The 13,305-nt window shown below is 41.7% G+C and overlaps 1 protein-coding gene across 1 annotated transcript; it reads left to right on the forward strand.

Annotated features, from left to right (window-relative positions):
• Positions 1–7,948: 7,948 nt before the first annotated feature.
• cabp5a (calcium binding protein 5a) lies at positions 7,949–12,987 on the forward strand. Its single transcript, XM_042086341.1, has 7 exons — positions 7,949–8,068; positions 8,606–8,748; positions 9,301–9,331; positions 10,746–10,889; positions 11,128–11,237; positions 11,728–11,875; positions 12,654–12,987. Exons 2-7 carry the CDS (start codon positions 8,704–8,706, stop codon positions 12,680–12,682), a joined length of 507 nt encoding a protein of 168 aa, XP_041942275.1. The 5' UTR covers positions 7,949–8,068; positions 8,606–8,703; the 3' UTR covers positions 12,683–12,987.
• Positions 12,988–13,305: the final 318 nt, after the last annotated feature.

The following is a 13,305-nucleotide window of genomic DNA, read 5'->3' on the forward strand; positions in this document are numbered from 1 at the left end:
GGTTGGGGGTGCCACAAGTCCAAAAAAATATAACAATAACATGAAGAATGTTATTTTGTTGAGTGATCTATGCCCTATTAACCTGACTACACTTTTCAGTTACCCAAAAAAAGACATTTGTCCTACTTACAAAGATCACTGACCTAATGAAAGGCAATGCCCTCTTGTCACCTCAGTCTCTTCCATGCAAACTTCGCTATGTATTTGACAAATTACTTGGCAGATAAAGCAATCAAAATTATTACACCAAGAACACCAACACGAAATGTAAAATTACTGAAAACTAAATGAACTGAAACCGATCATCAGTTGGAGCAAAAACTCCTACTGTGGGGTACTATACAGACGCTATACTGTCCCACGACCACGCTCGTGCCACACTCGCCTACTGCTTGTGCCACTGTCCCGTTTGGAAATCCCCTCGTTCACGAGTCGTGGACGCTAGCCTACTTCATGTCATGTTCAGCCCACGGTTCAGTTCATAACGCCATAAAACTCGCCATCTAGTAAGCTAATCTAAAAGACAATTTACAATTTAAACAATTGTTTAAAGACAATAATCACATTCATTTCATCCATTTTTCACCTGAAGAGCGTTAATCACAAACCCATTGATAACTAGCACATCTGAATATAGAGTTACCATGCTGTATGAAATGTATTTTATCAAGATAAAGTTCGTGTTCACCCTCATAGCATGTCTAACGTTAACACTATGTATGTGAATGAGCTGACTGCTAGCTAACGTAAGCTAGTAAGCTAACGCAATCAGGTTTGAAAAATATAGCATTATAAACATAATAAAAACCTGTTGACATCTAAAGTTACCCTACTACAATAGGCTAACCAAATGTGTTTTGTCTGAAATTCATTATTGACGTAGGAACATTATCTTTAAGCTAGCCTCTCTCCACATCAAGGTTTGCAGGCTAACTTTTGGCTTTAAAATGTCGGTCAACATTTAAGCAATAAATATCAGTTAAACAAGCAGCACAAAAACCTCAAAGAACAATACCAGTATCTACTAGTGCAATTGGTATAGGAAATGCATATGCCAATTGAAAAAACGTCGTACCTTCGTCTACTTACCACTGACAATATCAGGCAGAAAGCAATGGAAGTGAATGGGGCTAAAGCCGTGAATGTCAAAGTTCGGAACTTTTGAGCTCTGCATAACGCCGTAGTAGCCCTGAAAAAGCGCCGCCATTGTTTCCTATGGAAGTATATGGGAGTGTCGCCACTCTGTTTTTCTACCGCTCTGGTGTATGTGTGTGTGTGTGTGTGTGTGGGGGGGGGGGGGGGGGGGGGGGGGCATCAGATTACATCGCATTACAATCAGTAGGCTATGAACATTTTTTCGCTTGTTTTATAACATGACCTATCCATCCAAACATGTTGTCATGCTTACATAAGATAAGATATGACAGCAATCAAGCAAGCACTTAAAAGCAGTCAGTGTCATCATTGCATGTTATACGTAAGGGATAATGTATAGAACGCCGGTCATTATGGGGAAAATAAGTCCCGACAGGGCGAACAGCGGAGGGGTATAATAAAACGTCATAATGTTACATCTCTAGCTCCCATTTGTTTTTTATTCTAATTTATGAAGTGAAGTAAAATGTAATTTATTAATTTATTTAGCTGACAAGTAAAGTCAAGTCAAGTTTATTTATATAGCGCATTTCATACACAGAGCTCAATGTACTTTACATAAACAAAAGCAAACAGTAATAAGAAATACAATCATAAAAGGGCAATAGTGAAAGAAAAGTTTAAAAGGTAAAGATCATAGTAATAATATATTTTTTAAATCAACGCACAAGGTAAAATCATTTAAAAACAGAGAATTATTAGAAAGGCAAAATAAAACACACAAGGTAGAATACATTTCAAGACAGATTCAGAATTTATAACTCAGTGCAGTTAGCAGAAAGCATCTGAGAACAGTTTGGTCTTAAGTCTAGATTTAAAACTGGCTACAGTTGGGGCCTTTTTAATGTCATCCGAAAGTTGGTTCCAGAGCTGAGCCGCATAGCAGCTAAAAGCTGCTTCAACATGTTTAGTTAACAGCAGGTTTTACTAACAGGTTTTTCTCCTGAGACCTGAGAGGTCTGGATGGTGTGTACTGCTGAAGCATGTCTGAGAGGTATTAAGGTCCTGCTCCATTTAGTGATTTATAAGCAGTAGTGCTTTAAAGTCAATTCTGTGACTGGAAGCCAGTGCAGGGACTTAAGAATTGGAGTAATGTGGTCAGTTCTTTTTGTTTTTGTGTGAACCCTAGCTGCTGCATTTTGTATCACCTGAAGCTGTTTGATAGTCTTTTTAGGAGGGCCTGTGAAAAGTCCATTGCAGTAATCAACCCTGCTGGAGATAAATGCATGAATGAGTTTTTCTAAATCATCTTTTGACATCAGCCCTCTAAGTTTGGCAATATTTTTGAGGTGGTAAAAAGCTGATTTAGTTATCGCTTTCATGTGGCTGTTGAAATTTAGATCACTGTGACACATAGACACAAGCTGTTTCTAACTCAACAATTTAGGATTTGTACCCCTTAAAAGAGTGCAGAACATAAAATCATGTTGATGAAATGTTATGAAGCTGTTATGAATCCATTTTCTGATTAATTTTGAGTACTATTGCACGCACACAACTCTGCTGTGCACGCTGTTGCACGCACACAACCTTTTCGGTTTTTCTCTCTCTGACATACACACACACACACACACACACACACACACAAAACACACACACACACACACACACACACACAAAACACACACACACACACACACACACACACACACACACACACACACACACACACACACACACACACACAAAACACACACACACACACAAAACACACACACACACACAAACACACACACACACACACACACACACACACACACACACACAAAACACACACACACACACAAACACACAACACACACTCGGTTAATCCAGTCAGGGTATAATATTGGTGTTGTTTAGAGGCATTGTTAGAAAACATAGAGAAAACATGTTAAAATTAAACAGGCAAACACCAGAAAATGTTTAATTAGCCTACTAAAATAGTTAATTTAGCCTACATCCTGATTTGTTGATATTGTGGCAATGATTCCATGTAAAGGCTTGGGCTTCAGGGCCCCCTGACCCCTTGGGCCCCTGGGCCTGGGCCCGGTAGGCCCGTGCAGTAATCCATCCCTGGGAAGTAGAGGTGCACCCAGGGGAAAAAGAGATCCCAGGGTTTTCCCCTGGGGAAAAAAGGATGTAAGATCTCAATGGGACTCACCTGGGAAAATAAAGGATAAATAAAAAAATAAATGTTGATGAACAATCTGAACTGATCCATCCACAGGCGGCAGTGACTCTTCATACAACTCAACGGCACTGTGAGATTATTCAGCCACCCTTCTCTTTGAGTATTAATTCGATTTTCCACGTAATTAATGTTTTCCACGTAATCAAGGCCGCCCCCTCAGATCAAACGAATGCCTTGGATGACCCAGGCCAGAGAGCATGGCATGGAGTACAATTAAAACACTCTCTCATCAGATAATCCCGCTCTTGCGCTTCATTTAGTTTCCTCATCTTTTCATGTTTCCATATTTCCGCAAATCCTATCCACTGTCCGGAGAAATGCTTTTCTGCTGGAGTTCCATCTGTGCATAAATCACCCTCTGCTCAAAACCTAAACATGGCAAACAGCACTCTTATTTAACCACCGGAAACAACAGCAATGTATCCACAAGGATCTCTCTCAAACATAAACATTCACTCAAACTTCAACCTATTTAACCATTATACACTGCTGTTCAACCACCCTATATTAACCAAACCAACCAAAGTGTCTGAAAAACTGCATTAAACATGTGGAACTTATCCTATTACAAAGTATGTCCACATGCATCACTCGCTGCAAACTATAAAACTATTTAAGAACTGCACTCATATACTATTGCACACTGTTCCATTCATCACAGATGTTCCCTTGTGTGTAGTGATGCACACAGCCTGAAGGAGAGTCCTAAAGGGGAATCAAGGGTTTGATGCTTTGGTAAATGCCAAGTTGGTATATTGTGGCCAGACGCTTTGGTAAATGCCAAGTTGGTATATTGTGGCCAGACGCTTTGGTAAATGCCAAGTTGGTATATGTACTGGGCAGAGGGTCTGGAATATGCCAATCTGGTAAATGTGCAGGGCAGTGGATGTGAATGAGCGGGACCTGGTGTGAATGAGCAGAATCTGGTGTGAATGAGCAGGATCTGGTGTGAATGAGCAGGGTAATGAGCATGGTCAGCATGTCAGACCTCAATCAAACTCTTCTGGGGAGACCATCACAGCATGTCAGACCTCCATCAAACTCTTCTGCTGCAGACTGAAAGCATGAGGTCCTTTAATATGGTTAGACGCCAATGACTGCTACAGGACCTGGAGAATAAGGCCCTCTGGGATGGATCAGCACCACAACTGGCCATGACTTGGCAAACTGGAGACATTTAAACTATATATGAAGAGTTCAGATGCAAACTGGAGACATATAAACTATGAAGAGTTCAGATGCAAAAGCCTCTAAACACCGTCAAAAATGAGATAACGATGGTGAGTGAATGCGATGGTGAGTGAATGCACTCATACTATACGTTAATCAAATAATTTCGCTTCTAAACCCGCTAAATACCACTCTCTCCACATCTGACTATATTCTGAACTCTTCATAGAACATGATCTGAACTCTTCATATATCAACATCTATAGACTATTCTGAACTCTTCATATAACATCATCTATAGACTATTCTGAAGTCTTTATAGAACATCATCTAGACTATTCTGAATTCTTTATAGAACATCATCTATAGACTATTCTGAACTAACAACATAGACTATATTCTGAAGCATTGAGTGAAGAAGCTTGGCTGTGAATACAGTGAGATGTAAACATCAGATGAATCCCCACACCACTGTGCTGACACACGTCTCATTAATGAGCACTCGGTGTTTGTCCCTCTCAGGGATACATAGACTTGCACTATATCTTGTATGTTGTTGAAAAGTCAGTGTTATGGTATGGTAAACTAAATCTGTTCATTTGGGTTGTGTGTATGGTGCTCTGTCACATGCCTCTGGTTTTTGGATAAAACAGGAACTGTGCACATACATGCTGATAAAAACACTCAGCCAAGATGCATTGTGGGTAGATGTGGACTATATCTGCTCTATAATGAAGTGAAAATAAATCATAACAACAATGGGAGGGAAGCAACAACAACAACAATAAAAACAATAAAAACAACAAAATAGCTAAATGACACTGTGTACACAATGTACTCTGTGACACACACACACACACACACACACACACACACACACACACACACACACTGTGACTGTTGCCTGGGTTACCTCAATCTACCCCACACCACTTTTCTGCCATCACACACACTCATACAAAAAACAGACACACACACACACACACACACACACATATGCACAAACACACACACGAACACACACACACACACACACACACACACACACACATACACACACACACATACACACACACACACACACACATACAATCACACACACACACACACATATACACGAACACACACACACACACACACACACACACACACACACACACACACACATATGAACACATATGCACACACACACACACACGCACAGACACACACACAAACAAACAGGCATGCACACAAGCACAGGGACATGCACATACACACACACACACACACAAACACACACACATATGCACAATCAGGTACATAATCATATCAGGTAAATAATGTGCATTCACACACACAGACAAACAGGTGTGTAATGCATAACACACACGCATGCACACACACACACAGACATAATCACTGTCCTTTATGTAACTCCCTGGTCCACCCTGGACACACTGCTAAAATAGACCAAATCTGCACTAAGTTAGCTTGGGCCGGAGCCATGGATTAGGTCTCTTATGCAAACAGATTTTTGTGTTTTTTTTCTCCAGTTTTTGTTTTGTCCAGAGGTCCTGGCTCTGGAGCCACCACACATTTATATAATGGGAATGTGGGCGGCGCCGCGGAGGGCAAAGGTCGTCACCATGGATGCACTCTGCACACACAGTGGCAGATAGGTGAGAGAATAACGTTAATGAAGTAATGAAGATGACTGATTGAGTGTGTGTGTGTGTGTGTGTGTGAATGCCTGTGTATTCTGATCTGTGGGGAAACACTGTGACAACACCACCCCTCCCACACCTTCCATTTAGGAGTTTTTTACCTTTCTCTCTCTCTCTCTCTCTCTCTCTGCACTGAGGTGACCTTTTCCTCTTGTTCAGAGGACAAGTGCATCCTTCCTCGTCCGGAAGAGTCACGCACAGGGGGATGAACAGATGTGCAAGGCTAATGCTATGGGTTGAGCAAGAGCTTTCTTTCTTTTTTCCTCTGAAAAAATCCCTTAACAATGCTTGCACTGGAGAAACGGGTCAGCTGGCTGTGTACACTAAACACTAAACAGTGAATCTAAACTTAATCTAGTGCACTCAGCTAACCTGCCTGTGTGTGTGTGTGTGTGTGTGTGTGTGTGTGTATGTGTGTGTGTGTGTGTGTGTGTGTGCGTGGGTGTGTGTGTGTGTGTGTGTGTGTGTGCGTGTGTCTGTGTGTGTGTGTGTGTGTGTCTGTGTGTGTGTGTGTGTGTGTGCGTGTTGCATGCTGATTCACTGAGAGACAGATAAGGTCATTCTCCTTAATTCTTCCTTCAAAGAGCCTATATCAAGGTGACTGATTTCGATTTGCAGTAAATAAAGGATCATCCCATTTGTCTGATTAATTCCCTCAGACATCTATAAATCTAATGTCCGTTAGATGAAATGATATCATTGTGTGCACAGAGAGAAGAGCAGTTGTTCAAATTGTTGATAGTGTCATTATGATCTCACATAGACTCCTGATATGAAATAAACATCTGACAATATCTGCAGTCTACACATGTTGCTAATATGGTAACTGTTCATTATGACATGTTAATGCCCTTCATATATCCTGTAGCACCTGTGTACTGACATTTGTTGTGTTGAAGTAGTAGTTATGTATATTCATGGGTTTCATCAGGTCCCTTTCCACAGGTGTATTAATCAAGAACCATGCAGTCTGCATTGATAATCAAGGCGCTTGATGTTATACACCTGTGGAAAGGGACCTGATGAAACCCATGAATAACACTTAACGAGACTTATATGGGACAATATCAAACATGTTTTGCGTTGCCCAGACAGTCAAACCAGGATGAACTCGCTCACCAAGCAATACTGATTTAATTATGTAGACTTGTTAAATAAAGAAATGGAGAAAAGTGCCCCCCGGTGAAAGGATTGTTGCCCAGACAGTCACCCTCAGAGGGGCAGCAGCAGTAACTGGGGCAACTGTGTGATGTTGGTGTGGCCAGGCCAGTCCTGTCCGTGCTCCGACCCAGACAGAAAGCGCTGGCCCACTAACTGTTGTACCTGCAGTCAGAAGTACATTATGGCCGTGAGAAGTAATGATATTTATGTGTCCTCTGATAATCCTCTTATCAAGCTTTTTGCCGTTTTAATTCCAGGCTGAGTTGGCCCGTTTACCTATCTGCCTGCTAAGTGCGAAGCAATTCATAATTTTAGGGGGATATTTTTATCCTGAGCATGCTCGGTTTTATCCTGAGCATGGGTTCAGAATCCGTGTCTGGGATATGTGTTGCTGTTGCCCCCCCCCCCCCTCACCCCACCCCCGCCCTTCTCTTTCTCTCTCACACACACGCACATGCACATACGTGACACATACACACACACACGCACACCACCCTCCCCATCAAGCTAAAGAGGCTATAGAGTTGCGTGCACATCTGTCTTTTCCTCAGAGTGTCTTCGGCCAGAGAGCAGAACGGACAGACCAGAGAGACAGAGAGAGGGAGAGAGAGAGAAGAGAGGAAAGAGAGAAGAGAGAGAGACAGCCAACAGGACTGAAGGAGCTTTACCTGCCGGGACTGGACCAGGAGGATAACAGAGACAGGTGTGGGCATATCAAATATTCAACATGAGAATATATATATATATATAATTCAATTCAGTTCCAATTCAACTAAACAATTTAACAGAACTTCACTGTCAGTTTTATGAGAAACTGCATGAAATTATTTTCTGTGATCTTAACGGCAGAACAGAACAGAACTTAACAGAACTTCACTGTCAGTTTTATGAGAAACTGCATGAAATTATTTTCTGTGATCTTAACGGCAAAACATATGGAATTATTGTTAGATTTATAAATCTGGTGTAAAGTCACATGCTAGAGAAGTGCACTGCTTTGAAACAGCGATTGAGAAAAAGATTTGCTGTTTACAGCATAACCGGTCTCTACAACATAGAATCCGACTGCATTACATAAACACACACACACACTCACACTCACACTCTCAGAATACTTTACAGCTGGGCATTGAAGTGATGTTCTGTGTAAGATCCTGTGTAATCTCACCACATGCTACACAGTTGAACTAAGGATCATTTCATCTGCTTGTCTCTGTTTATTGCACATCCCTTCAACCAGCGGCCACCTTTGTGTTTCGACCGGGACCTGCACGTCCGTCTCAGTGACCTTCACATCCGTCTCAGCCCGTCACCGCAACCTTCTCACCCGCAGGAGAGATGAGCCTTGGGGCCGCGTGCATTTTTATCCGAGGAGGAAAGATAGTAAGTACCTCGCCTTTTCAAAACATAAAAAACATGTAACAAATAATAATACATTTTATTTATGTATACTTTATTTATATATACTTAAGTTATAAGTTATAAGTTAACGTTATTTATAAAGTGCCTTGTCTGCAGCAACAGGACAGACACGTTAGGGGCTGGCTGATACTGTGGGATACTATTTATTTCATTCAACAGAAAACAATCTTTAAGAGATTCATATTTCATTTTTTCCCATCTGAATACATTTAATTACATATTATGTGTTTGTATAGTTCATCATGAAAAATACAACAAACCTAATATTTGAACGTGAAATATCTTTTATTTAATGTATGTTTTTGGGATGTTAAGGATAACCTAACACACTGAAAAAAAATTCTGGTTATTATCATGCGCAAGGGGGAATGAAACTCAAATTCAAATACTTGAATATGTTACAAGAATTGTGTTTATGCAAGTAATTCATATCAGTGATTAGCTCGGAAGCGTATTTTTCAAAATGGAACAGAGTGACGGGATTCCTCATAATGTAATTCTTCTTCTTCACAGGACAGAGAACTGGCAGATGATGAGATTGAAGGTAAATATAAAATTCAGAAACTAAACCAATAGTTATGATTGTGATTATCACCTTCTATTTATGCTGTCTAAATTATATATAACACTACTAGCAGATAAGATTGAAGGTGAATATAAAATGTAGCTTCAGATATGATTATGATGATCACTTACCTTTTTGACTAAACTATATCTCTTTATTTTCCCAAATAAACACTTTATGGTAGCAGTTAGATATAGGGGGCAACTGGCACAATTCAAAACGTATAACATCATGACATATCATTGTCAGATTGAATGTCAGATACATTTCAGAGTTCAGAGACTGCAATTTGTTTGAGTTTTAATCTGGTAAATTTCATGCATTCAGCTGTCTGTACCACTAAATTCTCAATTGATCTCCTCTCCTCTTCTCCACTCTTCCTCTCCTCTCCTCTTCTCCACTCTTCCTCTCCTCTTCTCCACTCTTCCTCTCCTCGCTGTTCTTCTTCCCATGTCCTGTTCTTCATCCTCTGTCCTGTTCCTCATTCTCTGTCCTGTTCTTCATCCCATGTCCTGTTCTTCATCCTCTGTCCTGTTCTTCATCCTCTGTCCTGTTCTTCATCCTCTGTCCTGTTCTTCATTCTTTGTCCTGTTCCTCATTCTCTGTCCTGTTCTTCATACCATGTCCTGTTCTTCATCCCATGTCCTGTTCTTCATCCTCTGTCCTGTTCTTCATCCTCTGTCCTGTTCTTCATTCTCTGTCCTGTTCCTCATTCTCTGTCCTGTTCTTCATCCCATGTCCTGTTCCTCATCCTCTGTCCTGTTCTTCATCCTGTTTCCTGTTTTTCATTCTTCTCTTCTTTCATTTCCCTTCACCTCCTCGTCTGTATTTCCATCATTCTTTTGTCTTCTCCTCTCTCTCTCCCTCCCTCACTCTCTCCCTCCCTCTCTCTCTCTCTCCCTCCCTCTCTCTCTCCCTCCCTCACTCACTCTCTCTCTCCCTCCCTCACTCTCTCCCACCCTTTCTCCCTCTCTCTCCCTCCCTCCCTCTCTCCCACCCTTTCTCCCTCTCTCTCTCCCTCTCTCTCTCTCTTTCTCCCTCCCACTCTGTCTTTCTCCCTCTCTCTCTCTATCTCCCTCCCTCTTTCTCCCTCCCCCTCCCTCTTTCTCCCTCCCTCTCTCTCTCTTTCTCCCTCTCTCTCCCTCCCCCTCCCTCTCTCTCTCTATCTCCCTCCCTCTCTCTCTCCCTCCCTCCCTCTATCTCCCTCCCTCTCTCTCTCTTTCTCCCTCCCTCTCTCTCTTTCTCCCTCTCTCTCCCTCCCCCTCCCTCTCTCTCTCTATCTCCCTCCCTCTCTCTCTCCCTCCCTCCCTCTATCTCCCTCCCTCTCTCTCTCTATCTCCCTCCCTCTCTCTCTCTCTCTCCCTCCCTCCCTCTCTCTCCCTCTCTCTGTCAGAGCTGCGTGAGGCGTTTGATGAGTTTGATAAGGACAAGGATGGCCTGATCAGCTGTAAGGACCTGGGGAACCTCATGAGGACCATGGGCTACATGCCCACTGAGATGGAGCTCATCGAGCTCAGCCAGAACATCAACATGAACCGTAAGTCACACACACACACACACGCACGCATGCCCGCACACACACACACACACACATGCACACAAACACGTACACACACACACACACACACACACAAACAAGCACTTAGACGTATAAGCACATATAAGACTATAAGCACAAACATGTTGTTATATTCCTTTTACTATTTACCTACCTCCTTCTCCCTCTCTCTCCATCCCTCCATCTCTTTCTCTCCATCCCTCTCTCCCTCTGTCAGTGGGAGGCAGGGTGGACTTTGAGGACTTTGTGGAGCTGATGGCACCAAAGCTCCTGGCAGAGACTGCAGGCATGATCGGAGTGAAGGAGCTCAAAGACGCTTTCAAAGAGGTGAGCAGGTGTTTCATTTGCATTAAAGACAGTGAGATGTAATGAATTTAAATGTCAACCTTGAAATCCGCTGCAGGGGTTCTTGTTATAGGATAATAAAATCTCAAAGGCAAACAAGTTTGCACTGAGACAGTTTACTGATTCTCCAGCACCTACTCAAAACACATATTGCATCGCAGAACTCTTCTTCTCTACTCCCTAACAGCAATAGCATTCTGGGAAATGTAGTGAAAGCCAGATTAACAATGAAACCCTTCAGTTGATTTAATGCTCCTGGCAGGCTGAAGTTTCTCTGTCCTGTGACCTGCGACCTCTCTCTCTCTATGACCCCTGACCTGTGACCTACAGTATGACCTCTCTCTCTCTATGACCCCTGACCTGCGACCTCTCTCTCTCTATGACTCCTGACCTGTGACCTCTCTCTCTCTCTATGACCCCTGACCTCTCTCTCTCTATGACCCCTGACCTGTGACCTGTGACCTCTGTGTAGTTCGACATGGACGGTGATGGGGAGATCACGACGGAGGAGTTGAGGGCGGCCATGACCAAGCTGATGGGCGAGCACATGAGTCGCCGCGAGATCGACGCCGTGGTCAAGGAGGCTGACGACAACGGAGATGGCACCGTCGACTTCGAGGGTGAGTGGTTTCCACAGCACAGTAGTTATACACTGCATATATATATATATATATATATATATATATATATATATATATATATATATATATATTTATCTGCACACTGCAGATTAATGTTCAATATAACATCAGATGTCAAAATGAACCAAAAAAAACATAGTTTTTACTGCTAGAACACTGTAAATCTTCATGTAAATTAGATTATATTGAGCTTGATTAATCTGGCTGACAATTTGACAGAAATCAAACTTTAAACAATCAAACAATCAAGTAATCACCTGCAAAAACATAAGCGGTATTGTCATTGCAATAAAAACATAGCTAACTCTAAAGTATTCACAGACATCTACCCCAGCAGAGGTGTGTGTGTGTGTGTGTATGTGTACGTTTGTGTATGTGTGTGTTATGTGTTTGTGTGTGTGTATGTGTGCGTTTGTGTATGTGTGTGTGTGTGTGTGTGTGTGTGTGTGTGTGTGTGTGTGTGTTATGTGTTTGTGTGTGTGTATGTGTGTGTTATGTGTTTGTGTGTGTGTGTGTGTGCGTTTGTGTATGTGTGTGTGTGTGTGTGTGTGTGTGTGTGTATGTGTGCGTTTGTGTATGTGTGTGTATGTGTACGTTTGTGTATGTGTGTGTGTGTGTGTGTGTGTGTGTGTGTGTGTGTGTGTGTGTGTGTGTCTGTGTGTGTGAGTGTGTTTGTCTAGGACATGCTGTAATAAAAGTGTAGCATCAGCTGTCGTAATGTTAACTCATCATTGTTGTTTGTTTGTCTTCTCTGCAGAGTTTGTCCAGATGATGTCTCGCCAGTGAGAGAGGAGGGAGCAGCGATACACACACACACACACACACACACAAACATACAATTACATGCTACGTTTCTGATCACCTGCGCACAAACAACACATATCAAAAAGCAACAATTCTGATTTTATACACAAAAATGACCGTTTTTTAAAAACCTAGCCTGAATATAATTATTATTTTTATAGCTGTCCTTCTCTCTTGGTCCCTTTGTGATGACGTAAGTGTGGATAAACCTGTATATAGAGTCTTTGGATTATGTTTGTTGTGATGAACACTTTTCCAAATCTTTTTGGAATCATATTTGTGTACCAATAAAGCCCAGGCTTAGACAATTTGTCTGCTGGATTTCCTTCAGATGTTAAAAGAGAGTCTCTCTGATATGTCTCTCTGTTCCCTTCACCTAATTCTGCACACTAATGACAAAAACTTATTGCAGAACTCTTGAGATAGAATACTACGGTTCTTTACATTTCAGCTTTAATAATGCTTGGTAGAATCTTTCTCAGACTTTATGAACTTTTGCAACTAATTTATTTTATTTTAACAATAGGCTTCATATAAAAAAAAAAAGCAATAATATGGACCCTTTATTTTCCGCATGCAATTTTCACCTTAAATTTCTCCAATCT

This window comes from Alosa sapidissima, chromosome 3 (genome assembly GCF_018492685.1).
Source record: "Alosa sapidissima isolate fAloSap1 chromosome 3, fAloSap1.pri, whole genome shotgun sequence".
In the NCBI taxonomy this organism is placed as follows: Eukaryota; Metazoa; Chordata; class Actinopteri; order Clupeiformes; family Clupeidae; genus Alosa; species Alosa sapidissima.

What these genes read in the sequence shown, in the direction of transcription:
- cabp5a (XM_042086341.1), top strand. Translation starts at nt 8,704, where the DNA reads ATGAGCCTTGGGGCCGCGTGCATTTTTATCCGAGGAGGAAAGATA. An exon ending in TTATCCGAGGAGGAAAGATA is followed by an intron (nt 8,749 to 9,300) that starts GTAAGTACCTCG and finishes TCTTCTTCACAG; the next exon opens with GACAGAGAACTGGCAGATGA. An exon ending in TCAAAGACGCTTTCAAAGAG is followed by an intron (nt 11,238 to 11,727) that starts GTGAGCAGGTGT and finishes ACCTCTGTGTAG; the next exon opens with TTCGACATGGACGGTGATGG.